Source organism: Meriones unguiculatus (assembly GCF_030254825.1).
Source record: "Meriones unguiculatus strain TT.TT164.6M chromosome 13 unlocalized genomic scaffold, Bangor_MerUng_6.1 Chr13_unordered_Scaffold_33, whole genome shotgun sequence".
NCBI lineage: Eukaryota > Metazoa > Chordata > Mammalia > Rodentia > Muridae > Meriones > Meriones unguiculatus.
The window spans coordinates 487,162-499,381 of NW_026843645.1; the positions used below are offsets into that span (position 1 = coordinate 487,162).

Here is a 12,220-nt window from a genome sequence, read left to right on the forward strand (position 1 = left end):
TAGCTGTGGGGGCAGACCTCACCTACTTCTTGCTACAGAGGCAGACTTTACCAAAATTTTCCAGAATGATGATTATCTCAGACTATTTCTTTCCTAGATAGTTACCCATCTGAGTGACCAAAGATGCACCCCTATCTGTAAAGGGTGGGAGAGCACCCAGTTTTTTATGAGGACAAGGTAGGTATGATGTGCCTGATTTGAGAAATGCCAAAAGACCACTAGGAGTCCAGTCCATTGAAAATTACACGAGGATCTTTATTCAAGCTAAATCTCTGGCCACCAATCTTCCCCAACATAGCAGGTTAGAGAGTGAGGCCCTTAATCTCAGGGAGGCACAGTTTTTAAAGGGAAAAAACGGCAAGCAGGGGATTCCTAGCCTTAGAGTTACAGAGGATAAGTTTTAGGTAGGGGGTTCAGCAATCTGACCTTTTGGTTAATTGTTCCAAGCCCCCTGGCCAAACCGACAGATAGTGTTATACCCAGTTTGCGGTTCGAGAGCCCCCAGAAGATCTCCAGGAATCGACTCTGTTGCAAAACACATGAGGGTCTTTTTTATTGTAAATTACAAGCTGCAGCTTAGGCCTACACAGCCCCACTGCCGAAATGGTGGGAGCTGAGCGCGACACGCCCAGATTAGTTGGGTGATATAGATTCTGGTCCCTCCCAGCATGCCCAAGGCAGGGGCGATTCCTGCCTGGCAAGCATCTATTGGTCAAGATGCTAAATTTTGAATCGATTGGCTATAGGAAGATTCCCAGACCATTAATGACCAGGTGTCCCTCCCTAGGGGGAGGGTCCAGTTTCCTAGCAACTGTATTTCTAGTGGGTGGGGAAAGAATGCAGCGAGGCGGTCCTTCCCCTCAGGGCATTACTAGACTTCTCCACCCACATAGTTCAGGCCTTAATAATAGCTGCTAATTTTTAATCTTTTTGGTCTCTCAATAGCAATCTGTATGATAGCCAGCTGGGTGAAGAGGAGGCTCCACTAACACACTCTGTGGCATTTATGATAACATGTGGGGTGGAGGCCTGGTTATAATTATCTATTTACACATTTTGTGGTATCCACAAAACCTGCAGGATGGAGGGCCATGTGGCCCTTTTTGGAACCCAAAGGTGGTGACCAAATCATTCCAAGGTCAGTCAACTTAAGATAGAGTCTGAGAAACAAAATGGAGCCACCGCTGCCATCCTCAGTTCCTTCAATACAAACAAACTGAAAAGGCCAGAATGAGCCTAAATTCGGTGTTATTTGTATACCACTAGCTTAAGACAGTCACACTGTGAATCCCAAATCTGGCTATAGATTAAGAAATTCTGTTGCCCTGGAACTCAGTATGAGTGGTGAAATTGCCATCCTGATTCACAGGGACCCATAGCCCTGCTAATAAATTCTCTAGTCCATGTCTACTCGCAAGTGTCAGTGGATGTTCCCCTGAACTGTAAATGGCAAGACTGAAGAGCTAGCAAAGAGGAAAGCTCAGGCAGCAGGTCTCTATTATGAGTATGAGGCCAGAAGGGTCTATGCAAATGAGTGCAGGTGTCCTCAGACTCCCGAAGAATGCATTTTGCACAACAGGAGCACTGCAGACACAATGGATTGTCACAGGACACCGCATAGATGCATGCGAATTTTTAAATGCTCATGGTGTGTACTGTTCGGCTTTAAATTGAATGAGTGCAGATGAGAAATTGGGTAGGTGATGCATTTTCCATTGTCAATGGTTTTTAAACTTTGAGAATATTCATTCCGAGGCATTCCTGAGACATAAACAAAAAGCTGGGAAGATGACTCAGCAGTTAGGACATTGGCTCGGTGGCCTCCCCACTATCTCCCGGGCCACCATGTTTCTGAACTGTAAACACAAACCTGCAAAGCACAGGAGCCATTTACCTCTTTCGTTGATCAATACAGAGCTCACCAAAGTCAGAAAACTACAAACAGTCCCAGAATGCATTGTGCCCACAGCAAGCTTCTGTGAGAACTACAAGCATGTCTCAATGAGAACTACAAACATGGCGGGGTGCAGAGCAAACACTTCTGGGATTGTTTGTAGTCATCTCCGCTTACGGCCAAGCCATAACGTGGTGCAGGCGCAGAAACACAATTCCCAGAATGCTGCGGGCATTGTTTATGCCTTCACAAGGCAGCCTGGGTTGTTTTCCCTCCCTGGTAGGGTAGCCTGGACCGGAAGTCGCCCTGAAGCTGTTTTCCACTGCTGCAGAGGCCCTGGTCTGGGAAGTCACCGACCAACCAGTGCACACATCCTTTCCCCCGGTCCCACGGTTCTGTAAATGTCCCCTCCCTTTGCCCCTTGCCATCTTAGGAATCAAGACCTTTCTAGGAGCATCTCCGTGATGTCATCGCCCCGCCCCCTGGTAATGGAAGTAAACACCAGCTGCTGGAAGTAGCTTGTGTAGAGGAAGAATGTGCAGTTTGCATTCTTCTGCTCAGAGGCCGCCCACCTCGTCTATGGGAAAGGAATCCTGGGGTCTCGGCCCCCCTTTTTTTTGTAATTGCGGCCCTCCCAGTCAAAGCAGCGCTGCTCTCTCGGGAAGGCAGAAATGCGCTCACCCTGATAAATATTTTTAAAGATTAAACAACATCAACAACAAAAGGCGGCGCAGTGGCATACACCTAGGATCCCAGGACTGGGGAGGCAGGGGCAGGCGGTTCTCAGTGTGTTCCTGAAGAGAAAGCGAGTCCAGGAAAGACAGGGACACAGAATCGCTATTTCTTTCCCAGGATCCCCAGGGACAACAGGTTGGATCCCCAGGGACAACAGGGTGGTGCATGAACATCTGGTTCCCTCTGGTGATGTGCACGTGTCCATGAAGACAGAGCGCTCCTGCACCTAATAGCTAGATTTATATATGTGATAATTTTAATACTGTATATTTTAATTTAGTAAAGACAGAACTGTCTTGAGTACCCACATCCTCTAGTCCTGTGGCATCGTTGGATGAACCACTGAAAGATAATGGCCTTATTCTGCCCTAAGCATGGAGGGACCCTGTGCCAGAATTAAGCTCAAGGGAGTGGAGGGGAGGGGGATGCTAAGGCATTTACCTGGGCCCCTGCACCTGTATTCAACCTCTAAAAGTTGTTGCTGCAGGCTATGGAGGACACAGGTTTTCCCTTAATTTAGAAAAAAAAAAACTTGAGAGAATTTATTCCAAATTTTAATACAAACAAGTAATTGACCTGTATTGTACATGCACAACAATTTCAGTTGCTCTCCTCTGCTCACACACACAAAAAGCATAAAGTGTACATGACACTACTTCACTCTTGGAGGAAAACATGGCTGTGCTTTGGGCTGGTTTTGTGTTTCTGAGTTTTCTGCAGTGCTGTGGCAGTTATGATCCCACAGGTGATAACACATAGGGTGATCAGGTGTACCCACCCAGGTACATAAAGGGGCAAGGTGCAGCAACTTTGATACAAAGGATAAAGACCAAACAAACCATTACCGGATGTGTAAATGGACAAACACACACACACACACACACACACACACACACACACTTGAGGACCACTTCATTCCTTCTCAAATAACAAGGGTTCCAGGTCCTGAAGTAGTTTTGAACAATTTTTGTTTTGTTTTCATTTTAATGGCCCACATACAGAAAAAATTTGGAGAGGGATTTGGTTCTGGCTCCTGATTGGTATCAAATGAGAGCAAATTCCCACTGATCTCCATTTATTGAGGAATATCTGAGGATGCATATGTCTTCAGTCATGGCCTCTTAAAAGACTATCATAATATTTAGTGAAGTTTAAATAGCAAATGATGATGTTATTCCTGTTACTCAATTTCATCTCTGGTGAAAATTCATATTCTGAGGAACATGTGGAAGGTTTTCTAAAACGACTCTCCCCTACATGCACCACTTTCACACACTCAAAAAAAATACAGCATTACTCTTTTCCCATGTCTGACAAAATTATAATTTCTGAAGAGCCTACGCTGCCAAAAACTCACTAGCTAGCACCCAGAACACATGCACCTATCACGAAGTATAAGAACCTTTGATACAATGACCATCATCATGTACCAAGATGGCCAGTATGAACCAGACAATCACAGTGAGGCTGCCCACTGACCAGTGTTATAGTGGAATTCAAATAAAATTATAGTCTTTAACCCAATAATCACTCTGCATGGTAGACTGTCCAGGTGAATCAGGGAGGGAGAATTGTGCTTGTGAGAGTAGCATCACTCCCAGCAGCCACAGAAGTAGACATGCAGCTCAGCTCTTCCTGCCAGTCTTCACATTCACCCAAATTGTGCTCAGCCTAAACCCAGAAAACCATCAGTACCCCTACCTTCCAGCTAGCTCCAAATGACAGTGAAGCATCTCCAACACTTCTAAGAACATGAACACTTCCTGATGTGTGCTTGACATCACTGAACCAGCCAGGAAAATGTCTGTTATTATCCTGGAAGTAGTAACTGCGTGGCTTTCACCACCATCATACAAAATGTTTAAATAATGTGACATCTTCCAAAACACACAACAGGTCAATGTAACTTGGTATTGTTGCCTTTTTTTCCCCTCTCATTCATCACAGCAAATTCTCAGTGTAGCTATGATTTTCTAGGTCCCAAAGTTCCTTTCTTACAATCCTAATATCTTCTCAAACCAAAATGAATGTTATAACCCAGCAGCTATTTCTTTCTTCCTGAGCAAATGTAGTTATCAAAATGGAATTGGTGAATTCCTTTTTGATGGGGTCACCCAAGCCGGTGCACCTCTCCAGAGAAGATGGAAAAGAGTAAATTCCCTAGGATGGTGTCCTAAAGTGAATCAAGTATGGCAAAGCATGATAACAGGAGCCATGCTGGCCCTGCCTTGATTTCCAGAGTCTTCAATATTTCACAAGGACAAACAGTGAGGTCAACCAAATCTCAGCATATGGTTCCTATATTATCATTTAAGATATGCTCAGGAAAACAATAGGATTTTTTATTAGGATTTCCCCCAAATACCTTCACATTGGCTGTTTGTGCATGGGGTGCCCACAAATACCCAAAGTCTCATGGGTCTGAGAAAGGTAAGAAATAATAGTCAGAGAACCAAAAAAACACCCTTGAGAGAAGACAAATCCTGTACAATTGGAATAAGGACACAGAAATAAACCCACACTCCTACTAAAACTTTACTTTCAACAAAGACAAAACCATACAATGGAAAAATGACAGCATCTTCAACAAATAGTGGTGGTCTAACTAGATGTCTGCCTGTAGAAAAATGCAAATTGACCCCTTTGTATATCACCATGCAGAAACTCAAGTCCAAGTGGATCAAAGACCTTGACCTAAAACCAGAGACTCTAAATCATTTAGAAGACAAGGTAGAAAAAAGTTTGGAACTCAGTAACATGGGAGACAATAGAAGAAATCAGCGCAGGCTCTGAGATCAACGATTAATAAATGGGATCTCAAGAAACTGAAAAGCTTCTGTAAGTCAAAGGACATTATCAAAAGAACAAAACAGCAGCCAACAGATTGGGAAAATAGCAACACCAACCCTACATCAGACAGAGCATTAAAAATGCAAAATACACAAAGAACTTAAGAAATTAAACACCAACAAATCAACTAATCCAATTTAAAAATGGGGTTCAGAGCTAAACTGAGAATTCATCACAGAGGAATCTCGAATGGTTGAGAAGCACTAAAGGAAATCATCAAAGTCCTTAGTCATCAAACAGAAATCAAAATGACTCCAGGATTCCATCTTACACCACTTGAAAGACTAAGATAAAAAACTCAAGTGACAACATATTCTGGTGAGGATGTGGTAAAAAGGGAACATTCCTCCACTGCTGATGGGAGTGCAAACTTGTACAACTTCTCTGGAAATCAATCTGGTGCATTTGCAGAAAATTGGGAATAGTTCTACCTCCAGACCCAGCCATAGCACTCCAGGAATAATAGCCAAAAGTTGTTCCCTTATATTATATAACAAGGACATTTGTTCTACTGTGTTCATAGCTGTTTATTCATAACAGCTAGAAACTGGAAACAACCTAGGTGTCCCTCAAATCTAGAAGAATGGATAAAGTACTTCTGGTACACTTACATAATGGAATACTCATCAGTTATTAAAAATAAGAAATCATGGAAACTGCAGGCAATGGATTGAACTAGAAAAAAATCATCCTGAGTGAGGTAGCACAGACACAGAGAGAAACACATAGTATATACTCACTTATGAGCGGATATTAGATCTATAATACAGGATAACCGTACTACAATCCACAGACCCAAAGAAGCTAAATAACAAGAAGGGTCCACAGGAGGGTGCCAGAATGTCACCCAGAATAGAAAACAGAATAGACAGCAGAAGTGGATGAAGAGAGGGAACTGAGCAGAATTTTCTTTTGTGACTCTAAGACAGTCTATTTATTGTCCACAAAAGAATCTTTTTATGGTTTTTTTGCCATAAATATATTCTATTTTATGTGAAATGGTTGCTTTGGATACAGTCCTCTCGTATATATATCTTATAGCACTGGACATATTCCATGAAATCATGAAAATTTTGGTTATTGAACTTGCCGTATTTTTACATATTTACACATATATCTTAAGAATTTCATCTCACACTAGGAAAGCATTTGTTGAAAGACATTCAAATTAAATGTCTTCAAGTGAGTGCTTGCAGTCTCCAAATCATTTAAGATACAGATATATACACATACATGTTGACAGAACCTTTTTCCATTTTATTTTGTACTTTCAACTATAAGGTGAAAATGTTTTATTGGCTTGATGACAGTGAATTACTTACCAATAATATAAGATCCTGATGCTACCCTTGCTTACCAGTGAGGCTTACCTGGCATGGAAGAAGCCGGTCCATGTTTCTGTATGCTTTAGATCCCATTTCAATTTTGTTCAACAGCGTTTTATGGAGGGCATGGGACACTGCATTCCATATGGAATAGCTGGGCTCAGAAATGGTCACCACATCATTTTCTTCTGGTTTAATCTCTATAGAAATTGGGTATGGGTCATGATTTTCACATAGCAAAGCAGGAGGTGAGCAATTAAATCCTGTCAATCCAGAATTTATGGAAGTAAAAATCTCCTGGGTACTGGGAGGCTACAGAAGACAGAAAGTTCATTAAGCCAGGGATAGCTCTTGTCTTCGAATATGAGAAGCTTCCTCTGAAAAAGTTCATCAAGTCATTCCTATTTGATAGGGACTCAAAATAAAATGTGTTGGTTTGCCATGTTCTACACTTTCCTTCTGGTTGAAAATAATTTATTTACCATGTGAAAAAACTTAAGTTACTTATATGACTACAGAATACCTGCACATTTACCTGTGTATGTTGGTTCAAATTCAGCAAATCAACAGCAAATAGTACCCAAGTTTCAATTAGCTGGCTGTTTTTCTGCAAAGCCAAACAGATTTCTTTCTTTCTTTCCTTCTTCCCTTCCTTTTCTTTCTTTCTTCTCTCTCTCCTTCCTTCCCTCTTCTTCCTCCTCCATCTCTTTTTTTCTCTTTGCCCATATGTATATGCCCTCAGCCCAGCAGAGGTGGTTAGATCCTTATGTACTGAGTCCCCAGCACCCTAACAACTAAGCCCTGTGCACCTTACCTACTCAACAGCCCCCTAAAAATTATTTATAGGTTCTTCCCTGCTCGTGCACCCGCAGGCCAGCAGAGGGCGCCAAAACAACCAATACAAGGTCTTTCACAGCCTCACCCCGGGCAGGGTGCACCCATCTCCCCCAGGAAGCTTGCAGGTCTGGAGGGAGCGGAGGACTGTGCGTCTTCTCATCCCGCCAACCCTCTGCCTGAAGTTCTGCCCTCCGCACCACCAGCTGGGGGACTCCAGGCGGACGGATGGAAGGCGAGGAGTGGACAGAGGAGGGAGGCGGGGAACCCCAAAATCCCTCCTCCCCTTCCTCCCCGCACCCACTCCACGTGTGAGCAGGACTATGAATTCATAACTGCTTGGGATAAGAAGATTGCTGACCTGGAAAAACCGTTCTGGGTAGCAGCACGTCTCTGGAGGAAGTCCCGCCCCTTAGGGCTTCGCTTCCAGATCCGCCCCGCAGAGAGTCGAGACTTCCGGGCTCGGAGGCACCAAGGCCGCCCCGCCATCTCCCTGGCCCCTGCCACGGGGATGTAAACACAAACCTTCTAGTCACAGACATACCTTTATCCCTTCGTTTCTCACTTCAGAGCTCTTGCTGGTCACAGAAGTCCCAAGAGTCCCAAGAGGAATCGCGGCTTAGACTTACCGGCGCGAAAACTACAAACATGGCTTCGGAGCAGGGACTTCTGGGATTGTATACTAGAACTACAAAAATGGCGTCCAGGCGGCGCCATGCATACTGGGATTGTTTGTAGTCACGAGCCTGCGTCTCTCCCGCTCTGTTGCCTGGACCGTGGCCCAGGAGTCGCCTACAAATCCCAGAATCCGCTGAGGGCTGTTGCGAGCATCATATGCATGTGTTCTTTAGATTACCAGTAGTTGGCTTGGCGAGGAGCGTGCAAGTAGGCACGAGAAATCTTTGTCCTCAGACCCCACACAGCCTTTCTCCTGCTCTCCCTGTCTGTAAATCTCTCTGCCACTCCTTACTGTCCTAGGGATCAGGAGCTTTGTGACGTCATCGTTCCGCCCCTTGTTCACGAAGTCAACACACAGTAGCTGCTCCTGCTACTACAGTAAAAAGTCCTGTCCCTGGTAGCTTTTCCTATGTCACTGGGAGTCAGACACAGACAATAATTTTTTTTTTTTTTACATGAATACCACTCTGCCTTCTTTTGGAGGGGGACTTTTTTTTAAAATTTTTTATTAATTACACTATTCATTTTGTCTCCCCCATGTAGCTCCCTCCACCCTCCCCTCCCAATTCCTACCCTCCTCCCTCTTCTCCACGCATGCCCCTCACCAAGTTCACTGATAAGAGAGGTCTTCTTTTCCTTCCTTCTGATCCTAGTCTATTAGGTTTCATCAGGAGTGGCTGCATTGTCTCCCTCTGTGGCTTCTCCTTTCAAAATGGAGTCACCCAAGCTAACTTAAACTCTTCAATCACAAAAGTAGGAAAGTAACTAAGATACCATGCACACATGATATGTACCCAAAGTTAAAATGTAAAATTCTGCTGGAGACATAAATGTATTCTACTGCCAATCAGTGACTAGTGTTTCCTTTCTATATCGCTTGTTTTGACTGGACTATGTTTTCACAAACTCCACAGGAAAATGAGTGTCACAAATTACAGGCTAAAAATCGGGACTGGGGGGATGACTCAGCAGTTAAGAGGACTTGCTGCCCTGCCAGGGGAACTGAATTTAGTTTCCAGCATTCACATTGGCCTACTCCCAATGGTCTGTAACACCAGATCCAAGTGATCTGACACCTTCTTCTGGCCTCCGTGAGGACCCACATTCCTCTGTAAACACACACACACACACACACACAGAGAGGGGGGGAAGTGAGAGGGGGAAAGGGTAGTGTGTGTGTGTGTGTGTGTGTGTGTATGTGTGTGTGTGACAGGATCTCCCATTTGTATTATCTTTTAAAATCACATATAAACTAAAATGACCTTAATCCAATCATCTTGCCTCTAACTCCTGGGTGCTTGGATTCCAGGTGTGCAGCACCACACCTCAGTACAAGCAGTGGTGAAGAGGGGACTCAGATTTTCTTGTGGTTGCTAAGCATTTGGTCAGCTGAACCATGTCTCCATCCCCTGACTTTATTTAACCTTTCATTTCTCCATGCACTGTGCCTACTGTGAGAATTTTAGGAGGACGTGCTGATCTAATTGGATATCAGTGGGGGTATTTGAGGGTTCGGTGGGACTGTGCTGACTGCCGGTTTCTTCACCTCCTGCCTCCATCTTTCTGCCGCTTAAAATGTTTCCTCCATGAACTCCATGACAGGTAGAGTTGCCCAGCTGGGAGAGCCTTATTTAGCTACAGAGAAATGAAGTCAAAAAGAACAGAAAGTAGCTTTAAGGAATCTCCATCATTGGCTGGGGGATAGTCTGCCCTTCCTCATCAGTTCTTTGTGTGTGTATGTGTAATTATATTTTATTTCATACAGTTTTTCATAATGGATAAATACACCAACTATTGTAATTTCTTTTATAATTTATTACAATTTATTCACTTGTATCCCAGCTGTAGCCCCACCCTCATCCCCTCCCAATCCCATACTCCTTCCCTCATCTCCTTCCAGGCCCCTTCCCCAGTCCACTGATAGTGGAGGACCTCCTCCCCTTCCATCTGACCCTAACCTATCAGGTCTCATCAGGACTGTCATTCGTAGTCTTCCTCTGTGGCATGGTAAGGTTGCTCCCCCCTCAGGGGGAGGTGATCAAAGAGCCAGCCACTGAGTTCATGTCAGAAACAAAATGTGGAAACAACCCAGATGTCCCTAAACTGAGGAATGGATACAGAAATTATGGTACATTTATACTACTCGGCAGTTAAAAAAAAATGAAATTTGTAGGCAAATAGTGGGAACTAGAGATCATCCTGATTGAGCTATCCCAGAAGCACAAAGACACATGGTGTATATACTCACTTATAAGTGGATATTAGACTTATAAGATAATCATACTAAAATATATATACCTAAAGAAGCTAAGCAAGGAGGACCCTGGGTAAGATGCTCAATTTCATTCAGAAAGGCAAAGGGGATGGACATTGGAAGAAAGTGAAAATAAGGAACAAGACAGGACCCTACTACAAAGGACATCTGAAAGACTCTATCCAGCAGGGTATCAAAGTGGATGCTGAGACTCATAGCCAATCTTGGGGCAGAGTGCAGGGAATCTTATGAAAGAAGGGACTACAAAGAGACTGAGGGACCAAAAAGATTAAAAATTAGCAGCTATTATTAAGGGCTAAACTATGTGGGTGGAGAAGTCTGTTGATGCCCTGAGGGGAAGGACTGCCTTACTGCATTATTTCCCCACCTACTAGAGATAACAGTTGCTAGGAAACTGGCCCATCCCCCTAGGGAGGGACACCAGGTCATTATGGTCTGGGGACCTTCCTATAGCCAATTCAAAATGTAGCATTTTGACCAATGGATGCTTGCCAGGCAGGAATTGCCCCTGCCTTGGGCATGCTGGGAGGAACCAGAATCTATATATCACCCAACTAACCTGGGCGCTTCGGCAGTGGGGCTGTGTAGCCCAAGCTGCAGCTTGTAATTTTTCAATAAAAAAGACCCTCATGTGTTTTGCAACGGAGTCGATTCCTGGAGATCTTTTGGGGGCTCGAGAACTGGGTATAACAAGACCAACTGAACTAATAAATCTGGGCCTAGGGATCTTTTATGAGACTGATACTCCTCATTAGATGTTTACAGAGGTGGGTGCCATTCTGTTTTCATTTTGTTGTTGTGATGATAAAACTTTCTACTCAGAAGCAACTGGCAGAGAAAAGGATTAGACTTAACACTTCCAGGTCACAATCCATCTATGAGGGAGGTCATGATGGGACCACAGAGGAACAACCCTGCTTGCTGGTTTGCTCTCTAGCTTGCTTGCTCACAGGCTCACACTTAGCTATCCTTCTTACACTGCCCAAAACTTCTGGAGTTGAAATTGTGCCACCTGAAATGGGCTGGGTTCTCCTTAATCAGTGAATAACCAAGACAATTTCCCACAGATATGTCCTAAGGTCAAACTAATCTAGACAATTCCTCAGTCAAAGCTTTCCTCTCAGATGAGCCTCCTAGGGCTCAAGGTGACAATTAAAATGGGTTTTAGAAGGTGAAAGCACATGGTGAAGGCACTGGCCACCATTAGTTTCATCCAAAACAGATCTGTACAGCAAGACTATACGTTCCTTCAGTGAACCGTCTGAAGAACCACAGTGGGTCTTTGAGAATAAGTTTCTGAAGGAAAATTTGAGAAGGATATGGAGCCTGGCAGTGGGGGCACACACCTTTGATCCCAGCACTTGGAAAACAGGGGCAGGTGGATGTTTGGGTTTGAGGCCAGCCTGGTCTATAGAGGTGTTCCAGGACAACCAGGGCTACACAGAGAAATCACATCTTTAAAAAAAAATTAAAAATAGAGAGATAGGGAGGGAGACAGAGACACATTATCATGTATATACTAGAGATCAAAGTGCACACATATGGTGGAACCAACAATTACAGTCTAGCCACAAAGGAGGAGGCAGATGAACCCTCCTTCTTGTGTCACTGGCCAGGGCTGCAGCTCCA

At 44.0% G+C, this 12,220-nt stretch overlaps 1 protein-coding gene across 1 annotated transcript in view; it reads right to left on the minus strand.

Moving 5' to 3' along the window:
- LOC132650797 (zinc finger protein 431-like) overlaps positions 1-7,007 on the minus strand; it is a 63,988-nt gene extending 56,981 nt beyond the window's left edge. Inside the window, exon 1 of the mRNA XM_060376117.1 lies at positions 6,850-7,007. Within this exon, the coding sequence (XP_060232100.1) occupies positions 6,850-6,897 (48 nt within the window). The 5' untranslated portion in view covers positions 6,898-7,007. The remainder of the gene's footprint in view (positions 1-6,849) is intronic.
- Between the last annotated feature and the right edge of the window lie 5,213 nt (positions 7,008-12,220).